The sequence below is a fragment of the Macrosteles quadrilineatus genome, unplaced genomic scaffold (genome assembly GCF_028750875.1).
Source record: "Macrosteles quadrilineatus isolate MER2022 unplaced genomic scaffold, UCM_ALF_1.0 Scaffold_13__1_contigs__length_4303367, whole genome shotgun sequence".
Lineage (NCBI taxonomy): Eukaryota > Metazoa > Arthropoda > Insecta > Hemiptera > Cicadellidae > Macrosteles > Macrosteles quadrilineatus.
The window spans coordinates 1,872,680-1,895,187 of record NW_026542606.1 but is presented as its reverse complement, the minus strand read 5'-3'; the positions used below and the strand labels follow the sequence as shown (position 1 = coordinate 1,895,187).

The 22,508-nt window shown below is 33.7% G+C and overlaps 1 protein-coding gene across 4 annotated transcripts in view; it reads left to right on the top strand.

Annotated features, from left to right (window-relative positions):
- LOC129004929 (protein PTHB1-like) overlaps nt 1-22,508 on the top strand; it is a 54,345-nt gene that overhangs the window by 10,459 nt on the left and 21,378 nt on the right. For all 4 annotated transcript variants that reach the window (XM_054433638.1, XM_054433641.1, XM_054433640.1 and 1 more), the window contains exons 3-4: nt 1,574-1,662; nt 20,508-20,772. In XM_054433638.1, the coding sequence (XP_054289613.1) occupies nt 1,574-1,662; nt 20,508-20,772 (354 nt within the window). The remainder of the gene's footprint in view (nt 1-1,573; nt 1,663-20,507; nt 20,773-22,508) is intronic.

Genomic DNA, 22,508 nt, shown 5'->3' with positions numbered 1-22,508 from the left:
TTTACGGCAATGCATTTATAAAACCGCGGTGAATAAAAGGGCTATGGCGAACATTCTAGCCGGGTAGAAAGAAGAAACCGTCTCTGCAATATGATAGTTAAATCAACAAGATGTAGTTCCTATACCGAATTAGATAGATAGTTTTAAATGTGCGTAAGAGAAGTGTCTCGGTAGTTTTGTGGCTCAGACATTGGACTTATGAACTTAGCCTATTACTGTGGAAATAAATAAATTGAATTGAATGCAGATTTTGTTGGAAAACACTTCCAGTCTGAAGCCACACAACGTAATACGGCGGCATTCATATCATGTTGCAACATAGGCAAAATTGTGGTACTTTCCTGTTTTATATTAACAAATCGAAACTTATCAGCTGACATCTACAATAAATAAATATTGTTCAGTATCAACAAACAATAAAAAAATATTATATTGAAATGAAACTGTTCATTACATATTTTAGGTCAAGTTTTCGACCACTGGACAATCTCTAGTTGGTATAAATGTGTAGCTTTGAAGGTAAAAAGAGCTAAAAAAAGTTGTTCCAATATCTCAAGCCGTTTCAATATGGCGGCCATTTAAAATTTTTAATGCCGAATTTCATGAAAACCGTAAATATTAAGAAAATTGTTTTTATGATCAAAAAGATAGAGAATTTAAATCCAAATCAAATAGAGTCATCAGTTTTTTCCTACATTTGGTTAATAAGAAACCTAACTTAAGAGCAGTATCATGCTACCGTACTCCTATTACATTGCCTTTGAAGGAACAAGCCCACAAAATAAGTCCAGACAATTTGGAAACACTCTGTATACATTTGAAGATCATTCTGTACTATAGGCGTACAGGTATACTTGTTTGTGGTTGAAATTTTTTATTGGCCATTGATCAACTAATTAATCAAATTTTAATTCATTGAGCTTGGTTTTAATTTTTTAATTTGCTGTGTTTGTATTTTTAAGTTGTTCTGGCCAATCAAAAATAATTTACCAGTATACCTAATTAATTTATAGATAGGCCTAATTTTTATTCAATAATCAACAATTGAAGCAGTGAGAAATAATTTTGCTTGATTGATACTAATTTTAAGATAGACTCCTTGCTGTTTAATTTGGTGTCACTTTATAAAACCAGATGACATATTGCTATAAGCATTGTGAAACGGAAGGCTTGCTAATAAATAATATAGTGACACGGCACTGAATATTCTATGACTAAATAAGGCAGTTTGCACTCCTCAGGTTACACATATTTTTCCTACAGTTACTATAAATAATTAGTCTTTCAAACACTGTACAACACGTTTTTAGGTTAGGTTAAATCCAAACATTGAACGAAATGGGAAACCCTGCACCAGCTGATCGTAGTCATAATATCTTTAAGTGTTGCCAAATTATTTTCAAGCCTATACATATTACGTGTCTAATAAAAGCACGCTGTTTTGTGTTGTTTGGTTGAAATACTAATGTGCAGCAAAAGTAAGTAGATGCAGCAATTAGCAACTTTATGTCAGGTGACTGTAAGTAAAAATTATTTACTTCACATTTATCATTAAATAATATTTATGTTGCAGAGGGTCCCAAAGTTTTCAAATTGGTGTTCTTCATCCTCTTAGTGTGGCTGTTTACAGTCTTGTGTCAATTTCTGGCTCTGCGAAACATGGTTTGTTGTAGGCTAGTGTTTTCATATCCTTAAGCTATATTTAAACAGGAGGAAGAAAAATTGCGACAGTACTTGCGCAAGAATTGTTGCACAGTCTAAACACTTTTTCCGGAGAGTTGTCCGTGAGCCCTCGTACGAGCTGCTATCACTGATTATTGCGACAGTTTGCTAATATCCATTTACACGTGAGAGCTCCATATGCAATTTTGACTTGCTCAAATGGTCTAGTTAGTCAGTACGATGCCATCGACGAGAATCAAAATCACTTGTGATTATTGACCATTGGTTAAGGACTGGCGTTAAGAAAAAGAAAATGAGTATATGGGTCAGGAAGTGGATCGAAAGAAGAAGAGAGTTGGGGGCGTTTAACAACTTAATTGGAGAACTAAGGATCGAAGATTCCAAACAATTTAGAAATTTTGTTAAAATGTCTGCCTGTTGAATTAGAGAATTTGATTTGTATTGTTGGGCCGAAGATAGAAAAAGTGGATACTGCAATAAGGGGCTGGTGGTCACCCTACGTTTTCTTGACACAGGTATGTTTTCATATTATTTAATGAACCATTCAATAGTAATATAGACATAATTTGAATGCTTGTGAAATCATAATTCATAAACCACAGTTATTGGAGTTATTGGCTATTATGCTATATATTTGTGTGTCTGAATTGACGTTGGTGGAATGCTGTAGGGTTAATAAAGACATCAAATAGTCCAAAAAACATCATTTATAAATTTGAATAATTAACTAAAGATTAAATATTATTTACAACTAGCTGTTGTACCCGTGCTTTGCAACGGGAAGAGAACACAAAATAGAAACATTTTAATCTTTACATCTGTTGAATATAATAGTTACACATCCGCCAACGCTTTTAGAAACAAAATTCAACTTTTATGGCCTTAACCCTCCTGGTGTCGGTTATTTTTTGTGTGGTGTCAGACGATTTTTGGGCATTTTGCAGTAATATTTATTAAAAAATGTAACAAATCTACTTTGTAAAATAACTATACCATGTTATATATTTTTGTGCAGCTAAATATATGCACATTATGATTCAGTACAAATAATTAGGTTTTTATAACTATTTTATCATAAAAAAGTACTTAGAAGTATAAAAAATACAAAATAAAAATATGAAAAAAATGTTCGTGCCCCTATTTTTATGAATAATTGTAACTAAATGAAAAATCTGAAATAGCCATTTATTTCTAAATATTATAGCGATAAAGAAAATATGAACTTTAGTATGGTTAACTTAATTTTTAGGACAGCTAAAAGAGTCATAAATATTATCGAGGAATAGTAGCAAAATCACTCACTAGGCCTATTACAATGACTTTACTGCCATTACACATAACCTTCAAATATATAACTGCAAACACATCAAACCAACAAGTCATCACTGATTATTTTGTACATCAAAATATGTAGTCTAAACAGGTAAAAATATAGTAACAAACAACTTGTAAACAACAACAAAAACACGCAACACGGCAACCAAAACATTGTCTTTGTCTCAAAACATCTGGAAACAGACAAACAAAAGTAAGGTTGTGAAAAAGACACCAGAAGAAAGCCAGTTTTCTGCTGTTTACAGTGATATCAATCCAATCCAAATCGGACTGAAATTGACTGAGTTAAAAGACAATATGTGTCTGCACTACCATCGATGCATCGACGCTTGACACCCCAGAGCGTGTCATTAACCATCGATGCATCGATGTTTGACACTGGGAGTGTTTAAGTTATGACTTTTAAATCTGGTATGTAGTGTATACCACCATTTCATTTTCCTTAATTAAATATCTTTTTTATTTATTATTGACATTTTAAATTTCAATTTTGGAGTTACTACTAATTATTAAATTTAAGTGAACATTTTTTTTATTTCACTCTTCTTTATATTAAATCACAAATCCTTCCATCTTCAGTTTCTTCACTCACAATAAATCATTAGCAAAACTAAGTCAGCTTTTATAAACTTTAGAAATATTGCTGTGCCTTATCAATACAGTCTTGAAATATTAAAGAAACTATACCTATAGGCACTATAAAAAATGTTTAACAAATAATTTAGCATTAAAGACAGCAAACAAAACTTATATGATTATAAACGCATCAAGGCCTAAAAAATGTAACAGCAAATACAGTACAGTCCACTCTTGGCAATTCAAACACTTGATAATTCAAAACTTTCGATAATTCAAAATGAAGGCTCAATCCCTAGAGAATCTCTCAATATTTCAAATTTTTACCATGCATTTTGATACACTCGGTATTTCAAAGTCCAAATAGAGGGCAGGTCAATTTGTAACACGCAGTAATTCGAAGTTTCGTCGGAAAAACACTCTATAATTCGAAGTAACTCAGTAATTCGAAGTTTCGTCGGTTAACACTCTATAATTCGAAGTCATGCTGTAATTTGAAGTTTCGTCGAAAAAACACTCTATAAATCAAAGTCACGCAGTAATTCGAAGTTTAGTCGGCAAAACACTCTATAATTCGAAGTGATCTCTTCCTGTTATAACAGGAAACTATACAGTACAGTACATCCTGTTCCCATGGTAGGCTAGTGTTGGACGTTTTGATGTTTGTTTAGTTAGAGCAGTAGTCAGAGTTAGTTCGCTGACTTGTTTTTCTAAGTTGGCAATCCGATCTCTAGATTGCGCGACATCTCCTTGAGCACAAACGTAGTTGTCGACAGCTGATAGTTCAGCTATTGGCGAAATATATAGCGCTAAATAACAGATTTCTTTGCAACTACAGTAACTGAAAAATAAGCCGTTGATTGTTTAAAAGTGTACTAAAATACGGTATGATGTTTTATTGTAACGTGCTGTACCTTTGTATGTATTAAACAAATGAACTCTCTGTAATTCAAATGGTTTATTTTTGCTCCCGATAAATCGAACTCTTGATAATTCAAAACTCTTGATAATTCAAATTTATATGCTTGGCCCACCAATTTCGAATTATCAAGAGTCTACTGTATATGTTTCATTGCATCTCTGATTCTACTCTACAAAAATATCAACAAACAACTTAATTTACAAACCAGTTCTTTTAATCAGTTCCATCGTCCATTGCCTTTACATTTTCACACTTACCATTAAGTAAACATAGTAACAGGTATTTCATTGATTTTAGAAACAAAAGAACAATGTGCACTGCTTAGTTTTATGATATTTTTCTTGGTTTAATTTAATCAGTGGTGTGGCAAAACACAAATAATAAATTTATCAAATAAAGTAAATGTGAACTGAAAGCTATGTTAAGATAAAATAAGAGTATTTTGTATTACCATTTGATAATTAATTATAGTTACACATACATGTACAACAGATTTAAAAAAACAAAAATAAACGACTTACAATTTAGTTATTGATGATATTCTTTGGTTTAATTTAAGCATAGGTTTAGCGAAACACAATAACTTAATTTACCTAAATATACATTATATAAAACAATGTGATGTGCAAGTTATGTTAAGTTAATCTAACACATGTTAAGCAGTTAGAATTTATTTAAAGTAGCCTCCAAATTCATATAAAACATCTATACATTGTAATTTTCATACTGTTTCCATGAAATCATATCAATAACATTATTTGCTTAACTTAGACGCTTTAAAAACATTGAAAGCAGAGCCGGAGTTGATACAGCAACGGTTATAGAATCTTTTTTTTTATAAAATCATTGACATAGTTTTGGAATAAATAATCCATGATAAAAGGTTAGATTAAAATAAACCTACCTCATAGTATTGGAAAATAATATATTTAATTTCTTTGTATCAGCTGTCTGAAATTGTGAAATATTATGCAGTTTAGCAGTCCTACTTGTTTACATTTAAATGTCAAAGCAACATCAAACATTGTTAGTGTTCTCATCGAAGCCATGGAGTCCAACCAATCAAGGCCACACTAAAAAAACAGGCCGTAATGCTCGTCCAGCATGGCGTCACGATAGAAGACGGCAATGATGTAATTTTGCCGTTTGTGATCAGCTGCTTGTTTTAATCTTTCATTGGAAAATAAATAAATAAGTACTTATACGTCATAGCCGTCTTCTATCGTGACGTCATGCTTGGCGAGCAGGGTCAGCAGGGTGCTTGGCAGAGCCTGTTTTTTTTAGTGTGGCCTTGAACCAATATTTACTTTTAAAATCTTCACCTCAGAACTTTTAACCCTCCGAGTGTTATTTGTCGCTGCAGCGACACATAACACACTTTGTGTAGTGTTTTGTGTCGCTGCAGCGACTCACAAACACTGTTTACGGCAAAGGCTCTATGACTGACAAAATGGGATTGAACTGGATCGAGTTAGGTATAGTTTTATTTGACAGATTCAGAGCTTTCTCCGGAGGTCTGTCTCTAAGCGCTATTCATTTTAGTTCCGAAAATATTGTAGCAAACAGCAGACGTGCGTATTTGTAAACAGCTTGGTTAGACTCGGACCGATGACTGATGTGTTTTATTACGTTTATCATTCTTTTAGTGTTAAAAATCAAAAGTAGTGATATACGTGGTGCATTATAAGAAGATTTAAGTGATTTTGAAGGGCTGGTTGATGATCCTGAAGAAGTAGGTAGTGATATTGATGTAAATTATCAGCCAGATTCCTAGCTATGGTTAGGCTATGCATTCTTAGCTAAACGCTATGTACTGAAATCTGTTTTTTGCCCATAACTTATTTATTTGCAAATCTACTTCCTTATATTATTATATATTTGTAATCCTCATAAAATTTCGAACAAAGTGGCTATTTTCAAATATTTATAGGCCTATAATTTATACAATTTCATTGAGCGCGAACTTATTTTTTTTTTGGAAAATTTTCCAAAATATTTTTTTTTTAAACAAATATTCCTTATGTTCTATGTATAATATTGAAGCCCATGATTTTCCAAACAAAATGGTATATAGAACAGTATAATTAACATTGTTTTCAAGCTTCTCAGATCCGTTTTAATAAAACCTTGCAAATGAGCAAAAAATAGGCAGACATTAAGGCCAAAACAAGGGACACTTGGAGGGTTAAAGCCAAAGGGGCAAAGCCTACGGTCAATATCGAAATGTGAATAGTCCTATTATGGTCCTTGGTATGGTAGCTATATTTTTGTAAAATTTAAGCCCAGTTGCTTCAGTAGTTTTTGCACCTATTAGCACAGAAAACGTACTACTATAACCCAGAATGCCAACCGCATGGTAAAAAGCATTAAGCGTTTTGAGAGAGCTTTGCCTGTCAATCCGTAGGCAGCGCCACCAGCGTTGCTATGCTATTGCATGGCAACGCTGGTGGCGCTGCCTACGGAGCGCCTACTCCGGAGAGCCTACAAAGCTCTCTCAAAACGCTTAATGCTTTTTACCATGCGGTTGGCATTCTGGGTTATAGTAGTAGGTACGTTTTCTGTGCTATTAGTAACACACATACAGACAGACACCATTAGATTTTTATTTAATAGTATAGAAGATGATAATATTAACTAAGATACTATTTGAAATATGTTATTCGGTTACACACTGCCTGTTTGTTTTTTACTATAAATAACAAAAAATAACTAAAAAATAAAAAAAATAAAAAATGCTAATTCTATAATAAAATCTCTCTGAAACAACATTTGTTGCATAGTATCATTTTGGTCGATTCCTTGGTCTTTATTTGGCTCTAGTTCTATTTTAACATCATCTGGCCTCTTTACCCATCTAAAAGCAACATAAAGTTGTGACCATGGGTAAACACTGGGGTTTTCAAATAAATGCCAACTTTTGTGACGGTTCGGCCTTGTGTCACAATATCACCAAATCAAATTGCCCAATGCACCACAACGAATGCATCTATAATTCATTGGTCCTACGGTGTGTAATGCAATCTTATTTAAAAGTGGTAATCTATACACATGAATAAATTTATGTTCATCCGATGCTCATTTATTCTTCTTCCATTAATATCGTGCCAAATCAGGCGCCTGTTCTCATTTCGAGGAACAATACCTCTGCGTGATGGTCTTCCGACACTATACATTATTACCGTGCAAAAGAACAATCCATTGTAAAGTATTAAGTTTAAAAGTATCAAATTGTTTGTTCATAAGATTTGATCTAATTTTCACTTTGTGTTGTTTACTACAATACTAACAATTTTACAATAACAAAATAAAGCACATTCAGGTGTGGTTATAATTTTTTCAATTTATATAATCACAGCTGTGTTTACAAAAAGACATAAAATTAGATTCCCATGCTATTTAAATGTGAATTATTTTATTCCGTAACAACCTTTTGGTACATAACTAAGAAAAATGAATAATTTTCCCTAAAAATTCATGCCCAGACCTTTAAAATGAGACCTCTCCCAGCTTTCTACGGCCTCCCGTTCGCTCACAATTTTATTGTAAAATTTTGGGCTTACGGAATTAGATATATAGATAATAATATATGAAACCAATAGAAATGTTATTCTTTTTACTTTTTAATCATAAAAGTGAATTATCAAAATGAAATTAATAGCCTATTATTAATAGTTGTGATAGTGTGTAGGCTTGAAGGTTACTTGTTATAATGTTGCTGACGGTATTGTGGAATCTGAAAGTCATGAATATCGTTGAATCCACTCAAATGCAACAGGGTTGGTTGAAGTCCAGTGTTTTTGTTTTGTTCATTATATGTGCTGGAGGGTTGGTTGGGATATCTTGGAGCGTATGTGGATGAGCTGTCACTTGAGTCAGTTGAGAGAGAAGGCGAAGCAAAGGGTCTAAATTGTCCCAGTGATAACATTTGTTGTTGCTGCTGAACATTGTGTTGCAAATAATAACTTGATCCTGGAGACTGTGAATAACAGATATACCCAACCGATTTGGCATGTATTTCGTCCCGAGCGCCTCCGCTTCCCCAATGTTAGTAATGGCTTCCGTAACTATCTACTTAAATATTCTCTTGTTCGCTGGGTTTTTAATTTGCCCCACCTATGAGGCACAGAAATCACTTGTTCTTCATAATTATTTTTATTAAGTTGGTTCAATGCTGCTTCAACATATTGTGGCAAATCTGCAGAGGACTTGTTTTTCTTTTTCTTGAGCAGAAGTACTGGTATTTCGATGTCACTTTCTTCTCCGATTGAAGGCTAAGCTGGTCGACGTCCTCATTGTCAAGTTCCCTCTCTGCGTCATTAATTATTTCCTTCTCTTTCATCGCCTGGAAGAAAAAAAACCTTATAGATATGGTATTTTCAAATAATAAAACAAAGTTAGATTTACATCTTCTAAAAAATATTTATTTTTTGGGTGAGTACTTAAACGAGGGGATGCGGAATACTATCCCCTAGACAAATCATGTTATATAATTTTAATTTTAATTTGAGTAATTCCGTTGGATAATAGAAAAGGCATGTGGGGAATATAAAACAGATTTTCGAAATGTTACAGCAAGTTTGGTTGGTTAGGTTAGGTTAGATTAGAACTGTTTGACAACTAAATTTGAGTGTCCGTGACTGGAAAACTACCCCCCGGTCTCTGACGTCAATATGACGTAGGAACCTGCTTGGGGGGGTAGTTTTCCGGAGGGCAGTCTTCCGGCGACCCTTAAACGAGACCTTCCCGATCGGGACACCCCCCTAACGCGCCGTGCCGATGGCATGACGTCAGTCTCTTCTCTTGAGGGAAACACCATTACCGCAACGATACGGAGTACAGCCATCAGACTCGGTGATGCAGTGGATAGCATACCAGGCTGATGAACTGATGGTAGCCGGATCAAATCCCACTGGAGGCGTTAACTTTTTGTCAAAGATTTAGCTTAGAATGTGATTACTTCTTAACCGTACATCTTTTGTAATATTACATGTCATCCATTCATCATTAACATTAATTTCTCTATTATTTTGTGTGTTTTCTCCCATAATGTTTGTCAATGCCCTTGATAATGTGTTGTCAGTTATTTAATATGCTTCTCCTTGTTAATATGTATTATTTATCCAATTTTGTTCAATGTTACATAATATCCCATCACCCCACAGAAATATCATCCTATTTTATGTTACAATATAATATTTATGCCAATTCTCACCAGATCTATCCTATTACTTATCAAAAACCAACAATAATCAAATTTACTTAGAATAATATATAATTGTAAGAAAATTGCAATATAATAATAACATCTTAAATATAGTATTATTTTTAAAATTATCAAAAGAAAAGAAAAATTACTGTGGCAAGTGTCATTTATGTGAATTAAACCAGCTGTACATCATTTCAACAATGGACATGAACATCCAGAGCTTCAACCATTGCCCAGATCCGGCCAACTCTTCACAGTGTTAACATCATTTTATTGGATATTGTGCTTGACTTAAATTAAATTCATCCCAAAGTGTAATCTAAATTTTAAATTGTTTTAAATCAAAGTATTAGGGACAAGTGCCTTGACAAGTACCAAATTTTAACCAAAACGTTATTATTAGCTCACTTTCTTGTCCGGTACAAATTTTGCAATCAATTTTATATTAAGTTCCCGATGAGCTAGAGACTTGAAACTTGAAACATAGCTCACAAATGGATGACAATGCAATATTATATAATTTAATTTTCATATTTCCCTTGGGCTGCGCCCCAAGGGCTTGTTTTTATTAACTCGCTTTCTTGCAAATTTTGATACTTCCCGATGAGCTAGAGACTTGAAACTTGAAACATAGCTCACAAATGGATGACAATGCAATATTATATCATTTAATTTTCATATTTCCCTTGGGCTACGCCCCATGGGCTTGTTTTTATTAGCTCGCTAGTCGCTTTCCTACAAATTTTGATATCAATCTTAAACAAAGTTCCCTATGCACGGTATGATGCGGAAGCGTTCGGCACGGCGTCGTGGGGGGGGGGGTGTTCTGATCGGGAAGGCGGGAAGGTCTCGTAGTATCCAACGGTACTTGTCAAATTCTTCCCAGATGTATAAATACCCTAATCATGGTGAGTAATTCTTTTCATACATGTCTTTTTTATGCTTATTGCAGATGCCGGCAAACGCAGGTGATTGGAGACAAATAGCTGATGGTTTTGACTCCAGATGAAATTTCCCTAATTGCTTTGGAGCCCTTGATGGGAAACACATTGTTATGTAAGCACCTCCAGAGAGTGGAAGTTTGTATTTTAATTACAAAGGTACACATAACATTGTGTTACTGGCATTGGTCGATAGTGAGTACAAGTTCCTATATGTTGATGTGGGATGTTGTGGAAGAATTTCTGATGGTGTTGTGTTCAACAACAGTTCCCTGCAATGCAGCATCGCTAATGGGTCCATAAACCTACCCAATCGTACTCCATTAAGGGGCAGAGAGAAACCAATGCCATATGTTATCGTTGCAGACGATGCATTTGCATTAAAAACGTACCTAATGAAACCATATCCGTTCCGCAATCTACCATTGAAGCAACGTGTCTTTAACTATCGATTGTCTCGATGCAGAAGAATTGTTGTTTTTGAAGAAATGTGTTTGGGCTGGCTACGAATAGATTTAGAGTGTTACGAAAGTCAATGCTTTTGCATCCAGAAAGAGTGAAGTTGGTTGTTTTAGCAATATGTGTGTTGCATGACTATCTTATGCAAGGAAAGGAGATCACAAAGACTTACACTCCTTTAGGGATATTTGATATAGAAGACATTGAAACCGGTAACATCATTCTTGGATCATGGTGAGCAGAAAAAGGTCCATGCCAAACAACAACGTACTTCCTTTGCAAGCCACAAGAATAAGGAACCGCCGAAAGCCTGCACAAGAAGTTTGGATAGAATTCACAGACTATTTTTCATCTCCTCAGGGAAAGGTACACTGGCGATATAGGCACATTTAGACGTCTATGTACATAAGACACACCAATTATTGCATTCAATGAATATCTTGTTAGACTGAATTTAACGAACTTTTTTTTAGGAGCGTAATTAAGTTTAACTTTCTAGTCTACTAAAGATTTAATTAGAATTTTTAAAAGCAGGAGTGAAACATAGTGATGGTAAGGGACTATATTTATAACAGAAATGTTTTGTTCAAATTTAAGAAGTATACTTATATTATTATCTCGTGTATTTGTTATATATCCCTATAAAACAATCTTTAAAAGGTTTGTCCGGTGTGTGAATGCCATATAAAATTATACGTAATGGTTTCAATTGTATTCCATTCCAAACATCATTATGAGTAATAAACGGTATTGGCATTCTGACACATACTTTCTCCCATAAGTTTGTCAACAACCTTTATCATGTGTAAGCGGTGAGAGTAAATATACGGAAATGGGATTTGTACAATTTTGTTCAGAATTTAAAGGACTATAACATACTAAATTTTTATCAAAATCGTTCTGGCCATTTTCGGGGAAATACGATTTTTCCGTTATATTATAGGGTTTTTATGGGAAAATAACTTTTTAATTTACAATAACTTTTGAACCGTATTTTTTACAGAAATAGGATTTGTACCATTTTGTTCAGAATATAAAGGACTATAACATACTAAATTTTTATCAAAATCTTTCGGACCATTTTTGGGAAAATCCTATTTTTCCGTTGTTTAATGGGGTTTTATGGGAAAATCCCCATTAAAAATCAAAATTTCTAAAAAATGAAAAAAACTATCAAAATTGTAAGGACCATAACATACTATGTTAAATCAAAATCAGATTTTTTTCTAAAATACATTTTTTTGTTATTTTATGGGGTTTTTATGGGAAAAAACATAATTTACAATAACTTTTGAACCGTCATTTTTACAGAAATGGGATTTGTACCATTTTGTTCAGAATTTAAAGGCCTACAACATACTAAATTTTTATCAAAATCGTTCGGGCCATTTTTGAGAAAATCTGATTTTTCCAATTTTATGGGTTTTTTATGGGAAAATCCCCATTAAAAAACCCTAGCAAGTGTGTTTGATGCATACGGCACCCCGTGACTTGATGCAGTCCCTCAGCGAGACAGGAGTGAGTGTTGTGCTCAATGGGGAGTCCTCGATCTTGTGTGACAAGTCAAAGACTCTTGGCGTTGTGCTTGATAACAGCCTCACCTTCTCTGACCATGTCACACATGCTTCGCAGCGCGTGTTAGGTAGGCTGAGAGGGCTGTACAGGTTCAGAAGTCTGCTGCCAGAATCTGCAAAGCTGCGCATCATGCAGTCACTGGTTCTGTCAGTGTTTACATATTGTTGCCCTGCTTATGGAAACAGCATCTCTGGATAAGACATGTACCAAATGCAAAAACTGCAAAATTCTGCAATTCATTTCATTTTTGGGTTCAAAAGATTTGAACATGTCTCTCCATTTAGAGCTGTAGCGGGGATGTCAACAGTTGACACTGTTTGCAGGATTATGACGTGCTACATGGTGCACAAGGCTCTTGTTCTACAGGAGCCACAGTACCTTCTTGAGAGGCTCTCTTTCCGGTAGGAGGTCTCTCAGCGCAGTACCCGCCATGGAGGTCTCCAGCTCCACTTTCCAAGAGTGAGGCTTGAGTTTGGAAGGAGAAGCTTCTCGTACTTAGGCCCAAAGCTGTACAACGACCTCCCCTCTGCCCTAAAAAAATATGCCTTGCCATCTTTTAAGCCTGGTTTACATGGGTCGAGTACGGTGGGCGAGTCAGTGTACGAGTTGCCACTCGCTCTCTAACTTGCATGGTGTAGACATGCAGGCGAGTCAAGCAACGAGCGAGTTAATAAAAAGAGGTCAGTTGAGAGCGAGTCGAGCGATTTAGTTGAAAACCGAGTTGCTCGGCCCAGTAGCTAGCCCTAGGCCCACCGTGGTCGTCTCACTCAGCGACCACAAAAAAAAAATTTATTCTGTGGTCGCTGGACTCACTTGATAGCACTAAACAGATGTTTCGCGGGCAAATCGTGATGATTTCCCATGGGCTTGTTTTTATTAGGTCGCTTTCCTACAATTTTGATATCAATTTTAAACAAAGTTCCCAATGAGCTAGAGACTTGAAATTTGAAACATAGCTCACAAATGGATGACAATGCAATATTATATCATTTAATTTTCATATTTCCCTTGGGCTACGCCCCATGGGCTTCCAAATTTTCCATGTTTACATTTTGAAAGAATGTAAATATATCAATTAATTTAAGTCAGCTTTAAATACTTAAATTTGACAGTTCGATGAGCAGAGGTTAAGAGGTAGAAAATAATTTATAAATATGTGGAGAGTATTAACGTTTAATCCATGGTATTAATACTTGTAAGATTTAAAACGAAAAACGTGGGGTGCATTTGTGACGCAAAATTCTAGGGGGGGAATAAACTAGTATTCACCAAAGTCAGGCTAGGCCTACCCTAGAACCGGCCACACTCAAATTTCTTCCCCGGAGTGCTCAGAAGGAGCCGAGAAAAATCCAGGGGTCGATACGAAGTTGTCACGGCTTTGACTGATCAATTTATTTAAATTTAATTGAAGGCTCAGAGCTCAGGAAACGTTCAGGTAATCCTGCAGACGCTCAGTTGGAGCTATATATCATCCTTACCTTTTTTAGAGTGTTTTGTTAAATTTTGCCTAATCTTTGGATTGACTCTGTAGGGCCGACGAGTATTCAATCTTAGCCAATGTGATGTAAATACTCGTATTAAAATGCAACTAATTAGTTATAGACGTTGGTAATCGATCTAATATCGAATGTAAGGTAAAACAATTCCTACAGAGTCGTCGGGGCCTAATTAATATAACTGAACGGATAATTTATCGTAATATGATTTAAAATAAATTTAGTATTAATTTTCGTAGCTGATAATTCAACTCAGCCGGCTCCCAAGACTTGATTCTTTCACCCGCCAAAGACGGGGTTTAGAACTCAGACGACAAGTCTCGGGGGTATTAAACGACGAATTGACTAGAATAATTTAAGTAATAACTAATCGTTAAACGAACAGAATAAATGTAATTTCGTAGCAAATTAATTTAAACGAACCTAAAGATATCCACCGCTAGTCACTGGCAGGCAGGAATTGGCGGGTTTTATGCAAGTCGGCAAAAACGAAGTTATTAGAATTTATATAATTTGAATCGGGATGTAAAGAAAGCGAAAAGGTACAATAGATTAAAATGAAAATAACATAAAATGTGAAAGGTCCTAACTAAGTATGCTAGCTAACCTTCGTAACAAAATCGTACAGTCGTGTCGATTATCGTGCGAGCGTAGATGTAACGACGAAGTTACTTCGAAGACGACGTACGAACAAATAAGAATAAACATGTCTTGGAGTAAAATCCTTCGTTCTTGCCCACTCGATAGAGATGTGCCAAGCAGTTACTTGGGCGCAACAGCTGCAGCTAGTTCCAAGGTCGCCGTGGAACTCGTTCCAAAAGCAGTTCCAGCTGCAGCTAGTTTTGCCCGCTGCAGCTGGTTTTCCCGCTGCAGCGGAGCTATGGCTGTAGTGGAACGAGGCAAAAGGGCGGATGAACAAAATCTCAGTTTATTACCATAATTTGAGACGGATTAGTTTAAGCTGTTCTTGAATATTGTTTTAAATAGTGCAAAATAGCGGCTGTTAAGAAATCAATATCGTGTTTTGGAAATGTTGTACAAGTAATTAATTATTTTAGTTTGTCTATCTAGGGTCTAAAAATAATACGTGACAAGGCCGGTATAAATTATTTAAGAGGTTCTTCATATTATGCATTTATTCATATTATAAATTTTTTTTATTGTTAAAATAATATTATTCAAACATCACTTACACTAACTCTTAATATAAAATTCTAAAGTTAATAGCAAAAACACAAACAATTATTACGGTACTGATTACAGAGGAAGAGATAAATTTGTATATATTATGAGCACGACTTAACTGGAACTGATTTAATTACTTTTATAATTCCTGCCTGAAAAAAAACTGAAAATGATTAATTTCTTTTAAGGCATGTCAACCATATCCGCTAATCAAACCTTTGTTTACAATAGACCAAATAAGTCAAAATGCATCAGCTACACAGGCTAGAACGGAGTATGTTTTATCTATGCTAGAACTTAATGTTTAGTGAGAGTATTAATAAACCAGCTGCAGCTGTTTTGTTGTAACTGTATGTGTTTTACAAATCCAGTTACTCTGGAACTTATCTTTAAAAATTTACAAAAAGGCTGCAGCTGTTTGTGCGAAACTACATTCAAATCGTTCCACCGAGCTGCAGCTGAAAAAGTAGTTCCAGTGGAACTCAAGTACTACTCGACAACAGCTGATCGAATACTCAACTGTTGAGCCGGTCTAGTTCTCGTCTGTCGCCTGTCAACAAATAAACACCAGTTTGGGGTTATGTCGTCAGCGGCGTTAAATATCTGTAAAATCGGCCGGTTTAACTTTATTATGAGAAACGAAGTGCTATTATGAATAAATATGTAGTTGTGGATGTGTTTGTGTACTTCACTGTGAATAAAAATAGGCCTACGTTCTTTGGCCCATAGCCCAAGCTATGGCCAACACATAGGCCTAGGAGTAGGCTATTGAGGTTTAAAATCGGGTAAGTTCTGGGGTTCATCTATTCGTAGTACGTTTTTACCCCCCTTAAAATTTGGTACCTTACCCATTAAATTGATAATAATACATTAATTCAATAGGTGAAGGTAATTGTAAATGATCTATTGCATGCACCCTACGTTTTTCGTTTTAAATCTTACAAGTATTTATACTCTTCACATATTGATCAATTATTTTCTACTTTTTAGTGCGTTTAAAAAAGTTTTGTTTTTAAAAAGTTTTTTATTTATATATTATTATTTATTTATTTATTCGTTAATTTTAACAATAAAACACTGAATGTCTCTTCATTCTAGTCATACATCTGTTTAAAGAGTTCATTAATGTTTCTTAAATAGGTTTATCCCTATTCACTCTAACTTCAGGGAGAATACGGAAAGCAATAAATAAATATATATTGCAATTTTGGAAAACTAGAAACAATATATGTATCATTCTTTTATTAGGTACCTATCATATTTTAAAATTCATATGGTTTTTTTTCTTAAGCTATCAAGAAAGCCCCTAAAAACTGTTCCCATTCACCCCGTGATACGGTATCCATGAAATATTATTATAAACCAAGAAACTTATGGCCCCCAGAGGGGTGAGAATCGTACAGCTTTGGTCAATAGTTGTTTTATATTTTTTGCCGACCATTTTACATTGTATTGTAGGTTAATAAATTGAAATGACTAATCATGAAAAAAGAAAGTGTATACTTCAACAGCCCTTCATTATTTATTTAGTAATTACTCACCAAATTACTGGAGGTCCTTGGTGTCTTGATATTGATGAATTTGAGAGCCGCAAAATATGGACAATTTGACACATAAACTGCGTCCGTTGACTGCCCTGAGGATTTTAAGCTTTTTTAGCTCTGAGTGAAATTGGCTTCTCAGATTATGCCATTTCTGCTGTACCTCTGCAACATTGGTATTAAGCTTTGCACTGATGTTTTGCACAACTTCATGTTTTTTTACTCTATTCCTGTAGTCTTTCAATGTGACATTCCAAAGAATTTCATTTTCTTCATATAGAGCAATTAACTTCTTTGTCTCTGATTCAGTCTATTTCTTACTGTCTTCGGTGACGGTAGATTGGGCAGTAGAACCTCCGACACTGATCGCACACCTGTTTACACGAGCAATTTTCAATGTCGGACAGAAAACTCACGCAATTTTCTTCCTCTTGTATACATAGCTTTAGAATGCAGATAGTTTACAATTTTGTTTAGAAGTACAAACCACATGTTGACAATACTGATAATTTGTTTACATTTAAAAGTCTATATATATATAAAATATATATTGTTATATATATAATATATAACAATATTATATATACAATATTGACAAGCTCCACATTTACATTAGGTGTGTTGAATTAGCATGGATGTAACAGGCATATATATATATATACATTTACAGGCATATATATATACATATATAAAATATACATGAACAGGCATATCCAAAATCCATGCTAATCCAACACACCTAATAAAAATGTGGTGCTTGTCAATATTGGTGGTTTCACAGAATGTATTCTCTGTGACTGTAATACATTTCCCTCCACAATTAATTATTTGTTAGTGACCTCCCTTTGCTTCTTTTTGCCTACATTATAGTGCATGTATTTACTCTTCATGCGTAATGGCAACCCCAAGTTGGTTAAAGTTGTCTTTGTGAAATGTACATGGAATGTTAGCAAATTTCTCGTATAGGGATAAAGCTTTCTTTTATCATTGGTCTTATAGTATGACCTAAACCCTGAATTTACTCATTCATTTTGCTGTCCCCAGAGGCCAAAAACCCCATTTTTTCAAATTAATATTCTTATGTGTGTGCGTTAGCACGATAACTTGAGTAAAAATCATCCGATTTAGATGGCATTTCGTAAAAACGTGTAAACCGACATTTATTCGTTCGAGTTCGCAAAGTTCCATGATCGGACTATAAAAACAGGTTTTTTATGGCTTAAAAATTTGATCCCAGAATTAACATCCAAAAAACATAACATGTGTTATCATTTCTTTTTTTATCCTATTTTTTCCTAGAGCTTAAAAAAATCAAATAATTTAGTATATTGATGCTCCGTTGTTTACTTAATGGTAATGTAGGAAAAAAACAAAGTTTAATTCAAAATCTCCTTGTTATTCTTATGGAGAATTAATTAACTGTTGTATTTTCCTGGTTTAGGGATACATTTTGTTCAAATTCAGCAAAATTATTTATATCATATATTAGGCTATTGACATCTATAATATTAAAACGAAACAGTGTTTTTTTATTTCACAATTCTGGATCAACCACTCGACGGATTTTCATGTTTTTTGTGTTGAAAGAAAGATAATTTTGAGAACTAGGGAATGTCGAAGCCATAATTTTAGTTTAGGGTCCCAGTATTTTAGAAATTAAGTTTTGATTTTTTAAAAGTCTAGCAGCCGACGCTAAGATTCTAAACTAGCTTTTGGCATAAAATAATTTGCTTAACATAACAGCTGTAAACATTCAGCTTTTGTGTCACAAACTCGGCATTTGGAACAAATTAAAAGACATACTAAGGGTTGACTTATTTATACTATGTGTAATGCTAATCATTGATACGTTCAATCCTTCGATAAGAGGATGACGGGTTAATTAAATATTCATAGTGAAATACTAGGATGTTCAAATTATTTTTTTAAGTAATCTTTGTAATCTTCGGTTTGTTTTAGTGCAATATAATTTGTATTAACGAACAGCTGGTTAATTATTATAAAAATGCCCTATAGAACTATGAGGTTATTTACTCTGATTTTGTCATTGATTATAGGAAATAAGTAAGATTAGTAGACCACCGAGATAAGTAACACCATCGATGTGTACAATTCGAGGCTCTGTACACGAGTTTAAAAAAATATATGCAAATTATTTCACTGCTCAACTTTTATGGAAAGGGTAGGAAAATCACAATTTTTACATGTTTTAATTCATCTTGGCATCTTTTTGTTTACAATCAATGTTTTTGAATGCTTGCACTTTGTTTGGATTAGGCCCGAAAATATTGATGTCATAAAGATAGAGATCAAGAATCCTCAGGAATACGATTTTAAATTACCACCTCAACCTCGGACGGGTTTTATCCAAAGATATAAAGATGAATGATATAGATTGAACACAATGTCATCATTGGCCTAGGATACTGCAATTAGACTAACCATCCTTTTATGAAATCTAAAAAGTAGTTTGGCGTGTGTTTAGTTGTGGTTACGTTTGGAGGCACTGAATGTTTTATAGTTTAAATAAATGAATATTGGGAATTACGATGTACATTGATTCAATGAGGGTGGTTTAGTTATCAAGGATATTAGAACTGATAACAGAATCGGAATAGATAATAAACATAAACAATTAATTACGTCACTAGCTTTACTAGCGTTGTTACTTTTTAAATTCCTGCAACATGTGACCAGTTCTTTTGTTCAAATTAATATTATTTTATTTTTGACTCAGCTGTTTACAAAACAAACTAATATGTTGTTATGTTTACTTTTATTTGTTTACACTTATTTATTTAGCAATTGATGCAGTGAAATTGACATAAAGGATGTTTGTGGACGATTCCTTTAATGATGTCAAGACACCAACGTTATAATTATGTGTACTGTGAATTTTATTGGATGTTTTCGTATTATTTGAGGGAGTTTCAATTCAGACCTACTGGAAATTGTGTATAGTATGAGTAATTGTATTGTGGCGATATTGATTTTGGAAGAGGCAGGTATGCGATGGAAGGTGATATCATTGACTAGGTCTATACACTTCTCAATTGATAATTACTCTTTCTACTGTAGGCTGCAATAAAATTTGTCTTTATTCGTGTAAGCTAGATGTTCTTAATTATAGGCCTACACAGTTTTAACTGACTACTCCCGTACGTAGGACGGGCTAACACCTCGTTTTAATAAAAACACATTTAATTACCTTCACTGTAACAGTAAACCTAAGTAATCATTAAAATAAATATCGAAATAAAAAATGAATCTGACAATTTTAATGTAATATTTTAGTGAAAATCCAACCAGGTTAGAGGAAATTAGCTTAGTCTGCAGGTTTGCTGTGGCAGAGCTATTTTTATTTTATAATGACCTTGGATTTCTGAGCTTTGCAACTTGCTAGTTAAAGTTAAGTAATTTTAAAATATGTTAACAATATTGAATTTAACTTGGCAAGGACAATGATGATTTGCGTACCAGTGTTAATTGTTGATAGCTGAAATAACCATCTGTAATAAATATTTTTTAGTTATAATTTTTGTAGTAACAAAATACAGTTTAGTGTAAAATGTCATATTTTTATTTCAGGTGACCAATACCACTTAGTTTTGGCCTACGAGCATCAGTTGTCCAAATCTGCCTTTGCCTTTGTTGTTGGAAATTTTGGTGGTGTGAAAGGAAGAGACTTTATTTGTGTTCAGTCATTAGATGGAGTTTTAACATTTTTAGAACAAGAAACATTTTCTGTTTCTCGAAACCTCCCATGTTTTTTGCTGCCTTCACCTTTTGTATACATCTCTTCTTCAGATTCATTCATCATTCCCAACGCTAACTGGATGCTAGAGTCTTACAGGTAAAATGTATTGATTTTTATCCATGTTTGCCTCCTGGATTGATAATGAGTAATAATATAATAATAGGTTAAATACCTTATTTACGTCATCAGTCAAAGTTGTCTTTTATAATGACTATAGTTTTGGGGCCAACAGCCCCATTGTCCAATTTTCTGTCTTGTTAATTACTGTTGATAGCATTGGTCTCCGTTGAAGTTCACATATATACATACACTGACACACAAAACATTTATATTTACACGTAACATTGGGAATTTATACTTTTAGCCGGCCTAAACAAAAGTGATTATATTGTTGTGCGGACCGGTACACTGACTGACTAACATTGATATTACCTATTACATTATAAAAGACGACTTGGATTGAGGACGTAAACAAGGTATTTAACCTATTAATATTATTATTATTGATTTTTAGTATTGATGAGGTTAATATAGACCAACAATTCTCAACCTGGGGTGCCTGAGCGCTCCTGGGAAAATAATAAATACGAATAAAAAATAAAGTAAGTATAATATAAAATTAATTTGGGATTTTAGCCATAGAAGACTTTAAATTCAATTACAAATCCTTATAAAAAATAGATTAAAAATGATTAAATACGGTAGGTACATAGAGGGATTACAATGCTGCAACTAAATATATATGAGCTTAATTTGAGTGCTGGACCATCTGTTCAAATTCATATATACAGGGTGTTTCACGGGAACCCTGACAAACTTCAGGAGATGGTTCCTGGGGCCAAAACTGGGAAAAATAAGCATATGTCCTAAACTCACTTGTTTTCTAGTTATACATAATGATAGGTTTTTTTTAGGTTTTCAGTGTATCTGTTGAACATTTTGACCTCTCGATTGAAAAATTGACATGATATTTTGTTTGTTAAAACTTGCATTGATAGATAGAATATTACATTTCAAAGAGATTGCATTACTATTTTGGACAAACATGTTGGTTATGACTGATAAAAATAAGTTTAAAATAAAATATTTATGAAAAAATCTAGATTAAAAATTATTATTTGTTTTTGACAGCTCTTCATGCAGTAACCATTCAAGCTTTTGGCTTGCAACTTTACCAAAAGTTGTAGAATTTAACGGAGAACAAGGAAATGTGAATTTATGTGTACCTTTTATTGGGATTATTTTTGACAAAATCTTAAGTATTGTAAAATGTCAAAAATTAATTAAATTAAGCAAAATAAAAAAAATTGTATACATTTAGCTTATTTTTAAACACATCCTAATAAAAGTTGGTATATGGGTTCTCCTAGTTGAGAAGTATTGCATAATGGCCTAAAATTTCCTTCTTTTTAATTTTTAATGATAGAAAACAAGCATACCCACTTTCCTATGTTAACCTTATGGGGAAAAAATAAAATACGTTAGCTCGCATATTTCTGAACACATCTTATTAAAACTTGGTAAATCCCTTCTTTTAGTTGAGTACTACATGATTGTGGCCTAAAATATCCGTTAGATCAACGCAAAAAGGTTACAGAATGAATGGCTATTAAAATAAAAACATATTTTTTTATCTCGTTTTTTTAGATCAATTATTGGTCTTAATAAGATTTTTTTACCACAGTCAATATTTCTGCACAAAGTAGTAATGGCATCTCTTTAAAATTTAATTTTCTATCTAATCACAAACAGTTTTTTTGAAATATTATATCAATTTTAGGTCAAAACGTCATTTAGGCAACTAATGTTTTTCCTAAAGGATTGGAGTAAGC